Genomic DNA, 16,882 nt, shown 5'->3' on the forward strand with positions numbered 1-16,882 from the left:
AAGAAAGTAGTCTCCAGCCTTCTGTAAAAACAACTAAAGGTTAACATGAGGAGTAAAGCACTAAAAATAAAACTGGAATTGTCCCTTATACTCAATCTCTCTCTTCTGACTCCCACAGCCTATAAAAGTTAGCCGAAAAATTGTGCCAAAATCAAAACAGACCTTCATAGAGATTCTAAAATTTTACCACTGGAATCATTCTCCTTTCTTGATGTTAGGCCTGAAGCTTATTTTTCTCTGTGTTATGCTTGATCTATCTTGAAGTTGGAACAGAAGTCTTAGTTCCAAAAATTCTCTTCATATGGAATGATTTGACCTGACCAGAGGCCAAGAGCTTTCAAAACTGTGTTCTGCTGTGATTCATGCTGACTTGAATGCTTCTTAGAATTCTTATGGCCCAGGCTAATCTTTGCACGTTCTTCCTCACGAGTCATAAATGGAACATTGGTTCACTTGAAATAACAGGGAAAGACGAAAAGACATTTAAAAAAAAAATCAACTTAATTTATGGTGTTGGATTGAATTTCAAGGACATTTCATTTTTTTATGAGCACTCACTTTGAGATGCAAAAACATCATAGGTGAAATTATTTACTATCTCATTTCTTGAAAACAAGCAGTATAAGGTAATTCAATAGTATCAGTGTACGTAATAGCCACTTAATTCTTATTGAATGACTATTAGAAATGTCACAATTTATCATCAGTATTGAATAACTGATGCTAACTATTTTATTACCGTTAAATTATTACAAATCAGCTAATAAAGTAAAAATGAGAGGGAACAAGGAATTAAAAAAAAGAGAGACAAGAACTCCAAGTAGCCCTAAAGGTTGGCACAGTTGCTGTGACTGAGTGCAACATTTGTCCTTAACTTCCTGGCAGTGAAAGAGAAACTCATTATTAGGAAGGAGAATGCCTACTAATTCCACAGGAACACAGCTTTGTCTGGCACTGTGTTCTGAAAGGAATTTCTTTTGCAGGGACAATGAGTGATGTAATGCACAGCTTGTATGAAAAGTACAGAAGTAGATTTCATTTTTTTTCTTCCTGAGAAAAGCCAGTGAAAGTTGGAGGATGTGTCAAGGACATCAATTCTGCAAGGAGCCTAAAAGTGGTCAAGGATTTAATCCCCTCTCCTAGGGCTGTAATTATAACACTGATACAACTCAGAATCTTAGACTGTCATCCTCACATGCCCTTGGCTGAGCCTGGCCTTGATAGAAGCTGGACCACAGATGCTTGGAGGTTGTGCCCTCTGACCAGAGCCTGGAAAATTTTAATCTCTGTTGCTGGTTAAGGGCAGATCCATTGTCTGTGGAAAGCAGACAAGCAGATGGTGGGGGCTGACATCCTTTTACAAAGACCAAGCAGCCTGGCCTGCGTGCTGTCCAGGTGAAAGCCATGCCATCCGCGTACAAAGATGAGATGCGGGGGGTACCAGCAGAGATCCAGGCTTGTGGGGTGCAAAGATGAAATGCAGGGTACAGAGATCCAGGCTTGTGAGGGTGGAATGGGAAGCGGCCCTGTGACCACTCCAGAACTTGTACAAATGCTTGATTGAAACCTGGAGAGTTCCACCCCACAGAGCAGCAAAGATGGTTTTGGCCTAGAAGCTGTTAGGAGCAGGTGTGACCAGACGGTCTCCCCAGCCATAGGCAAAGCTCCCTTAGGCTCCTGTGGTGCCTCCAGCCCTGAGAGGAATGGTGTCCCCATGAGCCTGCCAGGATGAATTAGCTATAGCGTGCACCCTCTGTCGCTGAATGAGCTGACTTGTGTTTCTGGGGGTTCCATTGACTGATCTTAGAGTGCACCTGCTCTGAATAGAAATTGTGGCTAAACATAAACTTATAAGCCACTTGCTTGACAAGTAGTTCAGTATTAGGACCATTTCTGGAATTCTGGGTAGTTTAATATGGTAAAACTACATGGTGGTACCTGTTGAGTCACTTGCCATCCCATTTGCTGTGGCAGGCTATGGGGACCTGTGAAAAGTCTGAGACCTAATGGTAAACATATAAGGATATTAAGTAAATTAAGATGGAAGAAAAAAATTGTCAGATAAAAACCCACTCCTGTTTCCCCTGGGGATCACATTTACCCCTGTGTCAAGCATCAGATTTATTCAGCCACATCTGTGTCAGTTTTGGTTCATCACAGAGGAAGTGTTTAAAGTTTCTGGAACAGGTAGAAGTAAATTTTGTTTTTTTTGTAAGTGAGGTGTTTTTATTGTGGGTTCTGTATCATTTTATTTCACGAGGCTCCTTACAGGGGTCTCTATGAACCTCCTACCAATAGGTAGGAGATGAGGAGCCTTGAGGTTTCGGAGGCAGTGACACGCAAAAACTAAATCAGGTGTCCAAAATCTTCCCATGGGCCAGTGAAATAGCCCAGGTAGTTTGGGATGTGACAGGTTTGAAATGTGCTCCCAATCCCTAGGGGAAGCACAGCTGATCATTACTGGGAGGAAATGCTGGTTCAGTTGGGTGGGCCTTCTGTCTTTTTCAGAGAATAGGAAAAGTCAGATTTTAAAATTCTGAAATCTTCCATTTTTAATATGTTAGCCAGTAATAAAAATTGTATTTCAGAAAATAAACACCCCGTTGACTGGATCCAGACCACATGCTGCTTGCCGTGACTTTGCCAACCAGTTTGTAATATTTACCTATCACATTATCAGTGGCCTGGAGTCCAATCTTAAACCCACATACAAGGGTATGCTAGTAAATCAGATTAAACTTACATTTTCCTGATGGAAACCGATGTGTTTTATGTAGAAAGCAAACTGTAAGATTTTTTTTTAATGATTCATTTTTCTGGTCATAAATTAGGGGATTTCTTGTTGGAAATCACCTTTTTGGTAGAGACAGATGAGAAAGATGTCATACAAATACTCAGAAATCCAGAGTGTATTTTTTCCCATAATATTTTGAGGAATTTTTCTTATAATGTATAAGAACAATGAGACATTATCAAGTTCAAATCCTCTTCTGTGGATGTGGGCACTGGAGATTAAGCTCACTTGCTAAGTTTGTTACCAAACCAGGCCTAGAACCTGGTCTTTCATTCATTTTAAATAATAACTAACTCTAATGGAGATCCCTGTATGTGGACCCATTTTCTAATTTTCCCAACAACCCCTGAGGCAGTTACTATTGTTATCTCATTTTACAAACAAGGAAACTGAAGTGGAGGGACTTGCCCATGTCAGAGAGCAGCTAGGGCAGTATATTTATCCCTCTCCCCACTCTACTTATTATTTCCTAGGCACTTAAATCTTTACATTCCCAGGATATTTGGGCTGCTCTAAAAAGCTGCAGTTCTCAGAGCGTGGCCTTGTGTAAGAATTGGAAGTGTTCTTACTTACCTTCTCTCACTGCTCTGTGTAGACAGGAGGTCATCCGATGAAGTGTTCTCGCTTTTTCTCTTGTTGACTTTTGCTTTTAGGCTGTAATTATTTGTGAAGGTCCATAATGCACAAATTCTAGGACTGTTTCTCATTAAAGATGCTGGATTTACAAGTCCACAGTCCTAGCAGTGTGGCACAGTAGCCACGAACTCAGACTTCAGAGGCAGGTACATCTGGGTTCAAATCCTTTTCGGCAAATCCAAGAGCTATATGACCTTTGAGAAGGGACCTGGCATGTCTGGGCCTTAGTTTCCTCCTTTTAGAAATGGGAGCAATCATGTACTCTCCTGGTGGCATTATTTTGTTAGGAGACCATCCTGGAGTAACCTCCTTCCTACCTGGCACCAGTTAGCCCCCAGAGAAAGGGAGTTAATGGTGCTGCTACCTCTGAACTTCTGGTCAAAAAGAAGCTGGAAGTGCTGATACTGAAAGGCATGGGCTAGTAGGCTTTTCAAAGTCAGGCTGTGAGTTTGCTTATTTTGTGTTCTTTACATTCATTTCCTCACAGTTGGGATCATGCATCCTCTCAAGAATGGAGCTATGGACTGAGGGAGTCTAATCTTATACATCATTTGCACCTGCTCATGGATTAACTTTTGACTTTCAAAACTTTTTCTCAGCATTTTTTTTTTTTTTTTTGCTGAGGAACTGAAGCTGCCTAGCTGTGGACCCAGGGACCAAGGGCTGTTCTTTTTAAAAATTGTCTAATATTTCCTATGAAAGAAATCTTATGGAAGAGAGTATCCTATCAGAGTTGAAAAGCCTCAGCCCATGCCTGTAAGCCTGAGCATCTGTAACTATCTATCCATTCCTCTTCTATCTATCTATCTATCTACCCATCCATCTAACTATCTGTCTATTCTGGTGGTATGGATGGGGGGTGGCAGGGGTAGCAGGAAGCGATTCCACTTTGAAGAGTCACCATTTGGAGCATTCACTGCTGTTTCCATTTCATCTTGATGTGTTGCCAAAGTACAGTTCAGGTAATAAAGTCTAAGTTAAGAGGAAATTTTCCTTTGAGTAATACTGTTGTTCAGCTGATATACATGAAAAAAGATGCATTAGAAACCACTCTTTGTTACTTGGGAAGATTACCTAGAGGAATTATTTGATAGGTTGTTAAAGCAAATGTGAATCTTTTAAAATATGATGAGGGCTCTTTCCAGGAACCTGTAATTCAAAAATATTTCTTTGAAATTTTTTTCTAAAATTACCTCTTTCTCTTCTTTTCTAATAAGTTGCTTACTGGGTTTATGTGAAGCTAAGAAAAGGAAATTCTACCCCCTCAGGAAAGTGTCTTAGCAAAGGTCCTGAATGGCAGGTAAGACTGGAGAAGCTTTGGTGACAATGCAAAACAAGATGAGAAATGGTGTGGACTCGGTGTATGTCAAATTCTTTATCTGTTGACCTTTTGGTCACTTTTCAAGGCTTGAGTTCAAACCTTTCTCCACTTAAGCCTTCACTGACTTGCCCAAACACATATATATTTTTTCCAATAATACTTTGTAGTTCCTTCTACCATCGCCTCCTAAGACAGGTGCGTGTACCTCTGCTTGGAACCTTTTCTTTTTGGCTCATTAAATCCTGTGGCAGTGAGCACTGTCTCCCCCAAGAGCATCACTTCCTCCAAGATCAGAAACAGCTGGATCTGGAGATTCTTGGAAGCCTTTTATAGTCTAGCATTTCTGATACAAAGAGGTTCTGTGGCAAATAAATGCTCATCTGTCAAAGGCAGTTAATTTTTATCCTTTGAAAAACTGAATAGTTTGAATATGTTGTGTGCTTGTAATCTAGAGTCACATTTAGCTTGGACAAATTTTGTTTTCACAACTGGCTCCCCCAGCCCTGCTATTGTTTTTACTTTGTTCTCCACATGATAAATGAAGGTATATTACTACTAAATGAAGATTACCTTCATTTTATTTTATTATTACAGATTATTACTAAATGAAGGTAATCTTCATTTAGTAGTAATTGTGCATCTGTTTGAGTGCTCTAGGACAGCAGACTTCCTGTGAGTCTCAGCTCTCACAGGCAGTGGAGAAGCAGTGAGATGAGTGAGAACATTACATTTAGAAACTAGCAGTTCAGTTAGGGGGTTAGAGGGGTGCCCATCAACCTATGAATGGATTAATAAACTTATGTATATGTACACCATGGAATACTATTCAGCACTAAAAGAAGATGGAGATTTTACATCTTTTGGATTTACCTAGATGGATGTGGAGAACATTCTCCTAAGTAAATTATCTCAAGGATGGAAAAGCAAGCATCCCATATACTCAGTACTAATCTGAAAATAGTAAATCACCAACTACAGGCCCACACAAGAGAAAAACACAAATTCCAGAAGTGGGGAGAAGGAGACTCAGTAAGTTCTTGCCTATCAGGGACGTGTAAGGGAGTATGTCACACTTCCTGGGTGAAGCACTCAACTGCAACTCAGACTGCGGACTTTGCCTTACAAAGCAAATGACATAACCTAATTGTACATACTCTCACATTAACCCCTCCGAAATAAAATTACTGTCACCAGTAAAAAAACATAATAAAAGAATAAAATTCTAACTACAAAGAGTCACTACCATCCATTTAATTCTTACTTACAAACTTAGGAAGTGCAATACAGCTTAAAAAATGCTTGCCAACTGATGGAATAAAAATGTTCTGATTTAAAAAAGCATTTTTAATGTTGCCTACAAAACACTCAAGCAGTATTTTAGATCTGGTAGAGTCCCAGGAGAGATTGGAGGTGACTGCATTGAGAAGCTCTTAAGCATATGGGATCCATCATTAGGGCAGTAGATAGTGGTCTTGGGGTACATAGTAAAAGTGTGAAAAACAATGGCAAAAAAGCCCTCATATATGAAGTTCTAGCAATAGTCCTATTTATGGAATCGTGATGGGAAGAAAGCATATTCTGGACAAAACAGGATGGTTGAAGGCCAACAGTGATTCTTGACAGATTGCTGATGGAGTAGGAGGGCCAGAGGTCCTTGGGGGAGAAAGAGGGTGAGTGAGAGAAATTCTTAAGAAGTATCAAATTAAAAAAAATCCAAATTGACCACGTCTCATAGGCACTATTTAAAGGCTGCTGATGTTGATTTGCCTAACAGAATGAAGGCAAGGTCTGCAGGTTAGAGGAAGAGAAGCTTTGTTTTCTGGGAGGAACCAAAACTCTGCTGCTGTCTGGTGGAACCCACCACCAAGAAATTCCTATGAGGCAAGTGCTGGGATGCAGCTCTGAGTAGAGGAGGGTGGGCCCTGAAAGTCTCTGGGCAGAGGTCAGAGGAGTTAGAGGCTGTCATGGACTGAAAGCTTGTAACAAAGCCTTCATGACAAAGGCCTTGAGGAATGATGGAACCCTTTTTGGAGATGTGTTTTGTTGAGCAGGGTTAGACTCGACTCAGTAAAGAGCCCATGGAGTGTCACAACACTTTGACAGGGACAATGGGGAATAGTTTTCTGGAGGGAAGCCTGCTTCTTGGCCTGACTGGGCTATTCCTCTCTCTTTCCTAACCCTGCCTTGTCTGCTCAGCTGCTTCTGCCTTTAGGTTCAATAGCCTGAGATGGAGAATGAGAAAGGCCTGGCAATGTCAAGGTCCTCCCGGAGGCAGGTGGAAGCCACCAGTAGGGGGCAGCACAGCACACACCTCAGTCTTTTGTTTCTGCCCAGCGGCTCTGGGGCAGACAGCAGAAGGCTGTTGGACCATTTGCCATTTGAGTGGTCCAAGAAGCCAAGAACTTGAGTTTAGGTGTGTTTGTCACTGAGAAGTCCTGGGATCGGGCAGTTATTTTGCTTATATGGCATTCATTCTCTCTCTCTGTCTCTCTCATCCCCCTTTCTTCATAAATTTTGAAAATTAAAAAGATATAACACCACAATAACTTCATGTACTTATTTTCAGTACTGATGTTTTAGTATTTTTCTTTCTTTGTTGCAATTTTTTTCTCTCTTAATAAAAGAAGTAGTTTAGCAATTTAGTAGAATTAACAGATTAACAGCTTAGATTTCTTTCTTTCTTTTTTTTTTTTTTTTGCAGTTTTGGCTGGGGCTGGAACCCACCATCCCCAGTCTATGGGGCTGGTGGCCTATTCCTTGAGCCACAGGTGCCACCTGCTTAGATTTCTTTTTTATAATCAACAGACCCATTCTTCTTTCTTAAGTAACCTTTCTAGAAATCATCTCCTTATACTTTGTATATATACTTAACTGTGAATACTATGTCCTCTTATTTTCAGTGTATTTTTTAAAAGGTCACATAAGTTGTTTTATATGATATATCAGTACACAATTTTGCTTATATTCTGTCTCACTTAGAGGTCTCTTTCTACTCAATATATAAATCAGGTTCAATCTAATTCATATATTAATACATATTATTTTTAACAATTTTTGTTTCTTTATGATGGGACACTTGAAGTATTTCCAGTTTTTGACTATTATAGTGAATATTGCAATATTCTATTGTCCGTATTATGATGACTATTTTGTACTTGTCTCCTTGTATCCATGTGTGAGAATTTCTCTTGGGTGAATACTTAGAAGTAGACCAAGCCTGGTAACTCACAAGTGTGACCCCAGCACTTTGAGAGGCCAAGGTAGGGGAACCCCTGGAGGCCAGGAGTTCAAGACCAGCCTGGACAACATAGCAAGACTTCATCTCTACAAAAAATAGAAAAAAATTAGCTGGGTATAGTGGCCTGGGTCTTTAGTCCTAGCTACTCAGGAGGCTGAGGCAGGATTGTCACTGAGCCTAGGAGTTTGAGGTTATGGCCAGCTATTATCACACCAGCCTGGGTGTTAGATAGTGCAAGACTTTGTGTTAGATAGTGCATGTCTTTTCAAAGAACAACAAAAGAAGCAGAATTTCTGGGCTCCAAGGGGTGCTGGTTTATAATTTTCCAGGATATTGGCAAAGTGCCAATATTATCAATTTATGCTCTCTCTAACCATGTAAGAGACATTCCTCACATCCTTAGCAATGCTTTGTATTGTCAGACTTTAAGTATTTTGTCAATCTAGTGAGAAAAGTATGTCATTGTTGTGTTAATTTGCATTTCATATTCCTTGTGAGATGAGTAACAGTTCAGTTTCCTGGCCATTGAGGTTCCCCTCTGTGAATTACTACTCACTTTACTGACTTCCTTTTTAACCCCAGGATTCTTTACATAGTGGTAGCTCAGAAGAGTGTCTTTTGGGGGAGGGGGGATTTCACCAGCAATTTGTAGCTAGCCTTTATATTGTGAGCATCTCTGCAGATGATAGTTTACGAGGGGGCCATTCTTGGAGTCTACTGCTGAAGGAATACTTGCTGACCACTTGATCCAGCTCTTTGGTTAGTATTTCCATTTTGACAAGGATAAAAATGTATGTATTTATCCAGAACATTCCTGCCTTCACAGTAGATGAATATTCTTTAGTGAATGTATTACATATTTTCACATGGTCCTTGTGATGGTTTTCAGCAGAATCTCCTATCTGATCGGTCTTAGATCCAAGGACGGTGGTGCTTTGCTTAACTTGCATATGTTCATCCCATGAATACTGTGAATTCACTACTGACCACATTTATAAAGGAAATATCTGATGAAAATGTCATAAAAGTAAACTAAAGGACATAAAGAAACGTTAAAGGTAAATGATTAAGTACCTATTAAATGTGAGGCCTTGTAAGCATGAAGGAAAAAACAGTGATCCAGGTAAAAAGAGAACTCTGGAGGGATTTCAAAACAGGGACAGGCAGCATGCTAAAGTCAGCTGGACGGAGTGGACAGGCTTCTCTAGGAGTCCCGATCTGTGACTCCAAAGGAAAACTTGCCCCTATTATCCACCCTTTTTTGCTGTCAGTTGCATGAACAAAGCATTAAAATCTAGGGCTCTCTGGAACGCAGTTCTTACTGTGAGATGATTTGGAAGAGCGAGGTCACTGTAGTCTCTATTGAAAATGTTAGTGAAATGGCAATCTTGGAAATATGTACCTAAAGTATGATCATTTTGCAACATTTCATGGAAACTTGCCGTTGAAAATTGGGCTTTCAGCTGGTCTGGTGGTAGTGTATTACAGAACTTATTAACATTAGTGTCATTAGAGTTGGCATTCCACCTCCCATTGCTAAATTTGACTGGCTTAAAAAAAAATTGGGCTTTTGGTTTAAGTCTTGAAATAGTTCCTTCTTCTGTGTGTGGTGGACAAGAAGGGAATGAACCTTCCTGTATGTCTATTAAGTGTCAGGCCCTAGGTAGCAAGTAGAGTCAGAGGAAGATGCCTTTCAGTTTTGGAGGATGCATATGTACCAGGGGGACACCATTTTATGGTTTCTCTGGTATCATTTTGTTTAACAGAAAATTTATTTTTTTATTTTTAAAAATCTGTTTTCTAAAGAGATGCCCCATCCTTTACTATGCATCTTGTCATGCTTTTCTTTCCCGTGCTGGGTAAAAGGGACTTTTAGAAGCTAGATATTCTCCCCATTGTTTAATTTATTTTACATTTTTAACTCACTTTATTAACAGCAGGGCCCACATACATGTTTTCAGTATCTTAATTGGAATATGTTATTTATCTTAATTTTTTTTTTTAAAGAAAGGGGAAAATTCATCCTGGTGTAACTTCCAATAGTAACTTTGTAACCCCAAGTGTTGTTCTTCTGTCCGTCCGTCCATCCATGTATCTATCCAGCCTTTGAGTACCCTGTACCAGGTAATGAGCTAGGTGCTGTGAGCTTATTAAGAGTAATATGCATGTAGAACCGATCTAACTACCTTCAAAGAAGTTGTGATCAAGAAAAGGGAATAGATAGGTACGTAAATAACTGCTGTTAAGGTGGAGTATAGGAGATTCCATGATGGTGGTGTCTTTGCATTACCAGAAACTTTATTGATTGCAAATGACAGAAATCCAGATCAAACAAAGGTTAGTGGATATCACTTCAGAGATGGCTGGATCTGAAGGCTCAAGTGGTATTTTTGGGGTTCTGTCTCTTCATATCTGCTTAGCTATCTTTCTTTCTTAGTACAACTTCATTCTTGGACAATCTCTTTCCAGAAAATTTCTGGTGGAAACCCTAGCCCTGTGTCTTCAGCTATGATCCTAGAGAAAGAGCAAGATGTTCCTCTCTCCTGACATTCATTTATTTAATCTTACCTTGGGGAAGATTCTCCTTGGTCTAATTGAGATCATATGCACATTTCTAAGCTCACCATTGTGGCCAAAGGGATGGAGTTCTCTCGTCAGTTCACTCCTCTATTTGACAGCTGGAGGGGTGGGGTGGGGAGAGGTGGGTTCTTACAGAGAATGTGCCAGGGCTCTGTGGTGTTTATGAAATAGGTTCCTCAAAGGAGAAGTTGGTATTGTTACTGATAACAATGGAAGGAGAGGATGTTAGGCTGGGAAAAGAGAGAGAGGGGAGGAAGGGAGAGAGAAAGGGGGGGATCCACTTAAGTGTTTTAGGAGGCAAAGGAGGGTGTGGCTGCTTCTCTTGGGATGTGAGGAAAGACATGACTATTCCCGTGCAGTGATAGTACTGGCATCCCTGTGGGTGTCATAAGGGTGAAACACCTTTGAGAGGTAGCAGATACATTCCTAAGGTATTTTCACCTCTGTCCACTGGCAATACTCTGAAAGGGGAAGGAAACTGAGCTTGTTAGGTAAGGTAGCAAAAGATGAGGAAAAAGTTGAAATATGGTGTTACTGGTCATTGGCCGTTGAACAGCCTCTTCTCAGTCATGCTCAAGTTTGCTTCTTTTGCTATATTTAAAAACAAAAGATGAAGCTAGGATGGGTGCAGAGGGGCCACCTTGGTCACTTTGGTAAGATGGCCAGAAGTTACCCTTTCTTCCTGTTATTACCAACATTCCGAGTCACTGCTGTTCACTCTCTGCTTTGTTTCAGTTTCATTGCAAATCAGAAAAGGTTAGAAATCATCAATGAAGATGATGTTGAAGCTTACGTGGGACTGAAAAATCTGTGAGTATGCAGGACCTGCACACATTATCTCAGAGATTTTTCTTGTTTTCTTCCTATGGTCAGTTGGGCATTCACTGGTTAGTTCTAATATGCATGCAATTTATATGTTTTTATAGGACAATTGTGGACTCTGGATTAAAATTTGTCGCTCACAAAGCATTTCTTAAAAACAGCAACCTGCAGCACATGTAAGTAGAAGTTGATTCTTTTGCTTCCTAGGACCCAATTTATTCAATATTTCTCCCCTCTGTTTAGTTTCCTTTTTTTTTTCAACTCTAAACCTCCTTTTTTAAAGTTAGCATAGCTGTGATAATAGCTTAGAAGCATTAGCTTTGATTTTGTTTGATTTCTGAATAGCTTTAGAGGGGTACTTAGAACAGGCTGTTTATTCCCTTTCACAAATTTCTGGGCCAGTTCCATCTTGGATAGAGCAATAGGCCAGCAGCAATGAGTCTGGTGTGAAAACTATGTCCTTGTACAGAGTCCTTGGTTCTTTTCCCTGGAATCATGATATGCTCCCTGGAAGACATCAAACTAGTGGAACTGAAAGAAGTTGATTGGGCCTTGGCCTTTTGGAAAACTAAAAATTACTAGTGCTCTCCCCCAACCCCATAACAGGTCCTCTTTTGTTTTCTCAGAATCATCAGTCACAGATCAGTAAAAGTGGAGAAAAATCAATCATGGGATACACAAAAGGTTCAGATGATTATTAAAAAGAGGAAATGTTTTCCCCATAGTTTTGTTAATGCTTTGCAGACTAAAATCAAATGGAAATATGGAAAATGGGAGCCATTAGGTTGCTTGCTGACTCATTTAAGTCAGTAAGATGTGGCCTTCCAAGAGGAGAGGTTTCTACATCCCTAAGCTCAGATGAGTGGCCTCTGTCCCCGGAGTTTTCAGTGGGAACATCTGCTGGAAAGTCGTTGCCTGCATCCATTGGCCCTTTCTTGGTGCACCAAATTCTCGTTGCAGCAGTAGACTGTGTCCGATAGGCTACAGTTTACCTGTGGGACTCTCACCTTTATTACTTCACTTGATTTTTTTCTGACAATTGATAGAAAAGATCTTTTTTATTTCCATTTCATAGATAAAGTAAGAGTGAGTGAGGGAGTTCTGGGACTTACACAGGTCCACAGAGTGTTAAATGGTAGAATTATGGCTCTAAGGCTAACCCCTGCCCAGATTTGCCCAATAAGAGTTCAGAAAATAATATTTGTACCATCCGTATAATTAGAGGATCAGCCTTTTTTCCTCACATTTGTTCTCTTTCTTTTCTTGGGGAGAACAGTTCCTCAACTGATTTCCATGCCAGTTGTAACAGAAATCACTTAGAGCAGATCGCCTGGACGCTCCATTGAGATTTGTTGATATTATGGGAAATGTTAATTTCATAAAGCCAATATCATGGTTTCATGCTTTATAGGTGGCATTAATGATGAAATCACTTTAAAAATAAAGCCTGTAAATTAAGATATAAAACATTCTGCAAAAAATGTGATAAACCTCCAAGGAACTTGATTAACACATTTCATTTACATGCTTTTTTGGCATCATCTCTGTAGCTGGTTTGCCTGCACAGATCTGATGTCTGCGTAGGCCTTGATAGCATAAACAAGACAGAAGTTGGATAGAAGAAAAAGGCAGAATGCTCTAATGCAATCGCTTAAATGTAATTAATGACCTCAGTAGTTAAGTTCTGGTATTTTCATTACAGCTGACCTTAGGCCCAAATGACTCAACACCCATGTTTTACTGGCTCTTTCATCATATTGCTTCTCCTAAAGTTGTGATTTAGACAGTGGGCTATAGTTAATTATAGTTTTATTAGTATACTTACTTGTTACTTTTCTATACTTTTTAATTTTTCTTGTTGCATGCTATTTATGTGACTATGACAGCTACCTTGTGTATTTATTTCATGGTGATATGTGATAGAATAATTTTAGTGGCATTCTTTGTGTAGTACACAGCTTACACATAAGACCAAATATCTGTCCTAGTTTCTCAGTGAGGCATATGTATTATTTGAAAATAGGAAACTACAGAGATGTACATACATAGCTATAAGAGGCGACAGTCGGGATAGCAACCTTTGGTCCAACTGCAGAAACTCTGTCAATACCCAAAGCCATTGTAGAACAGGAAGACAGCAAAATCAAGCAAGTGTCAGGCAGTTATGAAAAATTTGTCATATGTCTAGTAAGCTTCATATATTCACATGACAGAAGAGGTTCTTAATTGCCAAAAGATCAAATTAAGTTAGTTTGCTTTTGAGGACAGGGAAGGAGGAAGACGTTAAGCCAGGCGTCTGCTTTTGCAGATTGTCGACCTAACCTCTGTGTGAGGAGGACCTGGGAATTGGCGTGGCTTGTTCTCCCCTGAGCGTCCACATGTAAATTGTGCTCTTACCTCAAAAGTCAACACAGTGGCGTACAAAGGAGCTGGTACAGAAATGTGTATTAAAAGCTTTTTCTCTCTACCCCTGGGAGATACTAATTATCTCTCTGAGTTTCCCAACACTGTAAGAATGTGTACAAGATCAGTATTTACTTTGGGTTTTAAAGCAATTCAGATCGGACCTCTTTTTCCTTTTCACCGCTTCTCTCCCTACCCATATTGGGATCCCCTGGAAACTGCCCAGAGCTTCAGTGACTGCTCACTGGGTTTATTTCCTGGTGCCTTTAATTCTGCTCAGCCTTCAAGAACCCAGGGACTGTGAGAAAAGTTGATATTTGTGCTTTCCAGAGGCTTTGCAGAGGTGCTAATTAGCTCCTTTGCAAAGCTCTAGAATCAAACAATAAGAGGATTGTTGATCATTTTCTCTTTCCTCTCTTCCTTCTTTTTGGCTTTTGGCCCCGATAATAAGTATGGTTCATAAGATTCATCGCGTTCTTTGGCCCATAACCCTACTCTGTGCTGTGCTGATGGCAGCCCCAGAGGGGCAGCGGCTCCCAGCTGACAGGGTGGACCTTTGCATTAGTTTCCTCTTTCTTGGCTTCTTCTTTCTCTTTTCTTGGGGAAGAAGAGCAGGTTATTTATTTATTTATTATTTTTGTAAAGAAAAATGGTATTCTCTAATGACAATGAAAACATTCTTTTGCCTTAAAGACTATGGAAAAGATAGGCAGATTGACTTTTCAACATATTATATGTCAATGACAACCATTTTTACTTGATGTTCTAAAAAAAGACATGTGGGCTCAGGTTACAACTTCTGGTGGGTTGTTTCGTCATGTGAGTGAGCATTTTCTACTCAGTGTGAAGGCAGAAGATGCAGGTGTAGAAGGTAGGACGGTCCCTTGTGTAGGTAGAGTTTGGATGAGTGGAAGTCTCAGGATAGAATTAAGTTGCAAGTAAACACACGGCAAGCAACTCTACCTTTGGGTTATCAGATGCCAAAGCAGGATGTTCTTAACTCAACTAACTAGCCTTAGCCTGTACATTAGCTCTTGCATCTTAACTCTTCTCTAAAGATGACTGGTGAGATACACCAGGATGTTTTTTTTTTTTTATTGTTTGGGATTCATTGAAGGTACAAAGAATTAGGTTACACTGATTATACATGTTAGATACAGTCCCTCTTATAATTATGTCCTGCCCCCAAGAGGTATGCCATACGCCCCATCTCTCTCCTTCCTTTCCTCTCCCCACTTGTGCACTCCTGTACCCTTCCCCTTGTATTAGCTCATCTACTACCTTCATATTAGAATAGAGTACATTGGATTCTTCCTTCTCCATTCTTATGATGCTTTACTAAGAAGAATTTGTTCCTCCTCCATCCAGGTTAATACAAAAGATGTAAAGTCTCCATCTTTTTTAGTGGCTGAATAGTATTCCATGCTGTACATATACCACAGCTTGTTAATCCATTCCTGGGTTGGTGGGCATTTAGGCTGCTTCCACATTTTGGCAATTATAAATTGAGCTGTGATAAACAGTCTAGTACAAATGTCCTTATGATGAAAGGAAATTTTACTTCTGGGTAGATGCCTAGTAACGGGATTATAGGATCAAATGGGAAGTCTAATTTGAATTCTTTGAACATTCTCCATACTATCTTCCAAAAAGGTTGTTTTAGTTTGTAGTCCCATCAGCAGTGCAAAAGTGTTCCCCTCTCTCCACATCCACACCAGCATCTGCAGCATTGTGACTTTGTGATGTGGGCCATTCTCATTGGGGTTAGGTCATAGCTCAGGGTAGTTTTCATTTGCATTTCTCTGATGATTAGGGATGATGAGCATTTTTTCATAAGTTTGTTAGCCATTCATATGTCTTTTTTAGAGAAGGTTCTATTCATGTCTCTTGCCCAGTAGCATATGGGATCGTTGGATCTTTTTTTGTTGATTAATTTGAGTTCTTTGTAGATCTTGGTTATCAAGTTTTTGTCCAATTTATAGTATGCAAATATCTTTTTCCCATTCTGAAGGTTGTCTATTTGCTTTGGTTGTTGTTTCCTTAGCTGTACGGAAGCTTTTCAGTTTAATTATGTCTCATTTGTTTATTTTTGTTGTTGTTGTTGAAATTGCCATGGAAGCATTCTTCATAAAATCTTTCCCCAGGCTGATATCTTCAAGTGTTTTCACCACACTTTCTTCAAAGATTTTTACTGTTTCATGCCTTGGGTTTAAATCTGGCATCCATCTTGAATCAATTTTTGTAAGTTGTGGGAGGTGCGGGTCCAGTTTGAGTCTTTTCATGTGGTTATCTAGTTCTCCCAGCACCATTTATGGAGTAGAGATTCTTTTTCCCAGTGTATGTTCTTGTTTGGTTTATCAAAGATCAGGTGGCTGTAAGAGGTTAATTTCATTTCATGGTTTTTTATTTGGTTCTAAATGTCAGTGTCTCTATTTTTGTGCCAAGACCATGCTGTTTTGATCACTATGGCCTTGTAGTAGTATAGCTGAAATTCTGGTAGGGTGATACCCCGGGCTTTGTTTTTATTATTAAGGATTGCCTTGGCTATATGGGTTTCTTCTGGTTCCATACAAAAAGAAGAATTGTTTTTTCCCAAATCGTGAAAGTCTGATGATGGTATTTTAATGGGGATTGCATTGAATGTGTAGATTTCTTTGGGCAGTATAGACATTTTGACAATGTTGATTCTTCCCAGCCATGAGCATGGTATGTTTTTCCATTTGTTACTATCTTCTGCTATTGGCTTGGCACCCATGGCACAGTGGTTACTGTGCCAGACACATACACCAAGGCTGAAGGGTTCAAAACCTGCCTGGGCCAGCTAAACAATGACAACTGCAACAAAAAATAGCCAGGCATTGTGGAGGGTGACTGTAGACCCAGCTACTTGGGAAGCTGAGGCAAGAGAATTGCTTAAGCACAAGAGTTTGAGGTTGCTGTGAGCTTTGATACCTTGGCACTCTACCAAGGGTGTCATAGTGAGATTCTGTCTCAAAAAAAAAAAAAAATCTTCTGCTATTTCTTTTCTTAAGGTTTTGTAATTTTCTTTGTAGAGGTCCTTCACCTCTTTTGTTTTGTATATTCCTAG

General features: G+C 39.8%; 1 protein-coding gene across 10 annotated transcripts in view; it reads left to right on the forward strand.

The window, feature by feature from the left end:
* The window catches only part of NTRK2 (neurotrophic receptor tyrosine kinase 2), a 381,718-nt gene that overhangs the window by 27,734 nt on the left and 337,102 nt on the right, over nt 1-16,882 (forward strand). For all 10 annotated transcript variants that reach the window (XR_008376955.1, XM_053576758.1, XM_053576767.1 and 7 more), the window contains 2 exons: nt 11,305-11,379; nt 11,496-11,567. Coding sequence is in view for 9 of the 10 variants with exons in the window: in XM_053576758.1 (XP_053432733.1) it covers nt 11,305-11,379; nt 11,496-11,567 (147 nt within the window). In the remaining variant the exon portion in view is untranslated. The remainder of the gene's footprint in view (nt 1-11,304; nt 11,380-11,495; nt 11,568-16,882) is intronic.

This window comes from Nycticebus coucang, chromosome 2 (assembly GCF_027406575.1).
Source record: "Nycticebus coucang isolate mNycCou1 chromosome 2, mNycCou1.pri, whole genome shotgun sequence".
Classification (NCBI taxonomy): Eukaryota; Metazoa; Chordata; class Mammalia; order Primates; family Lorisidae; genus Nycticebus; species Nycticebus coucang.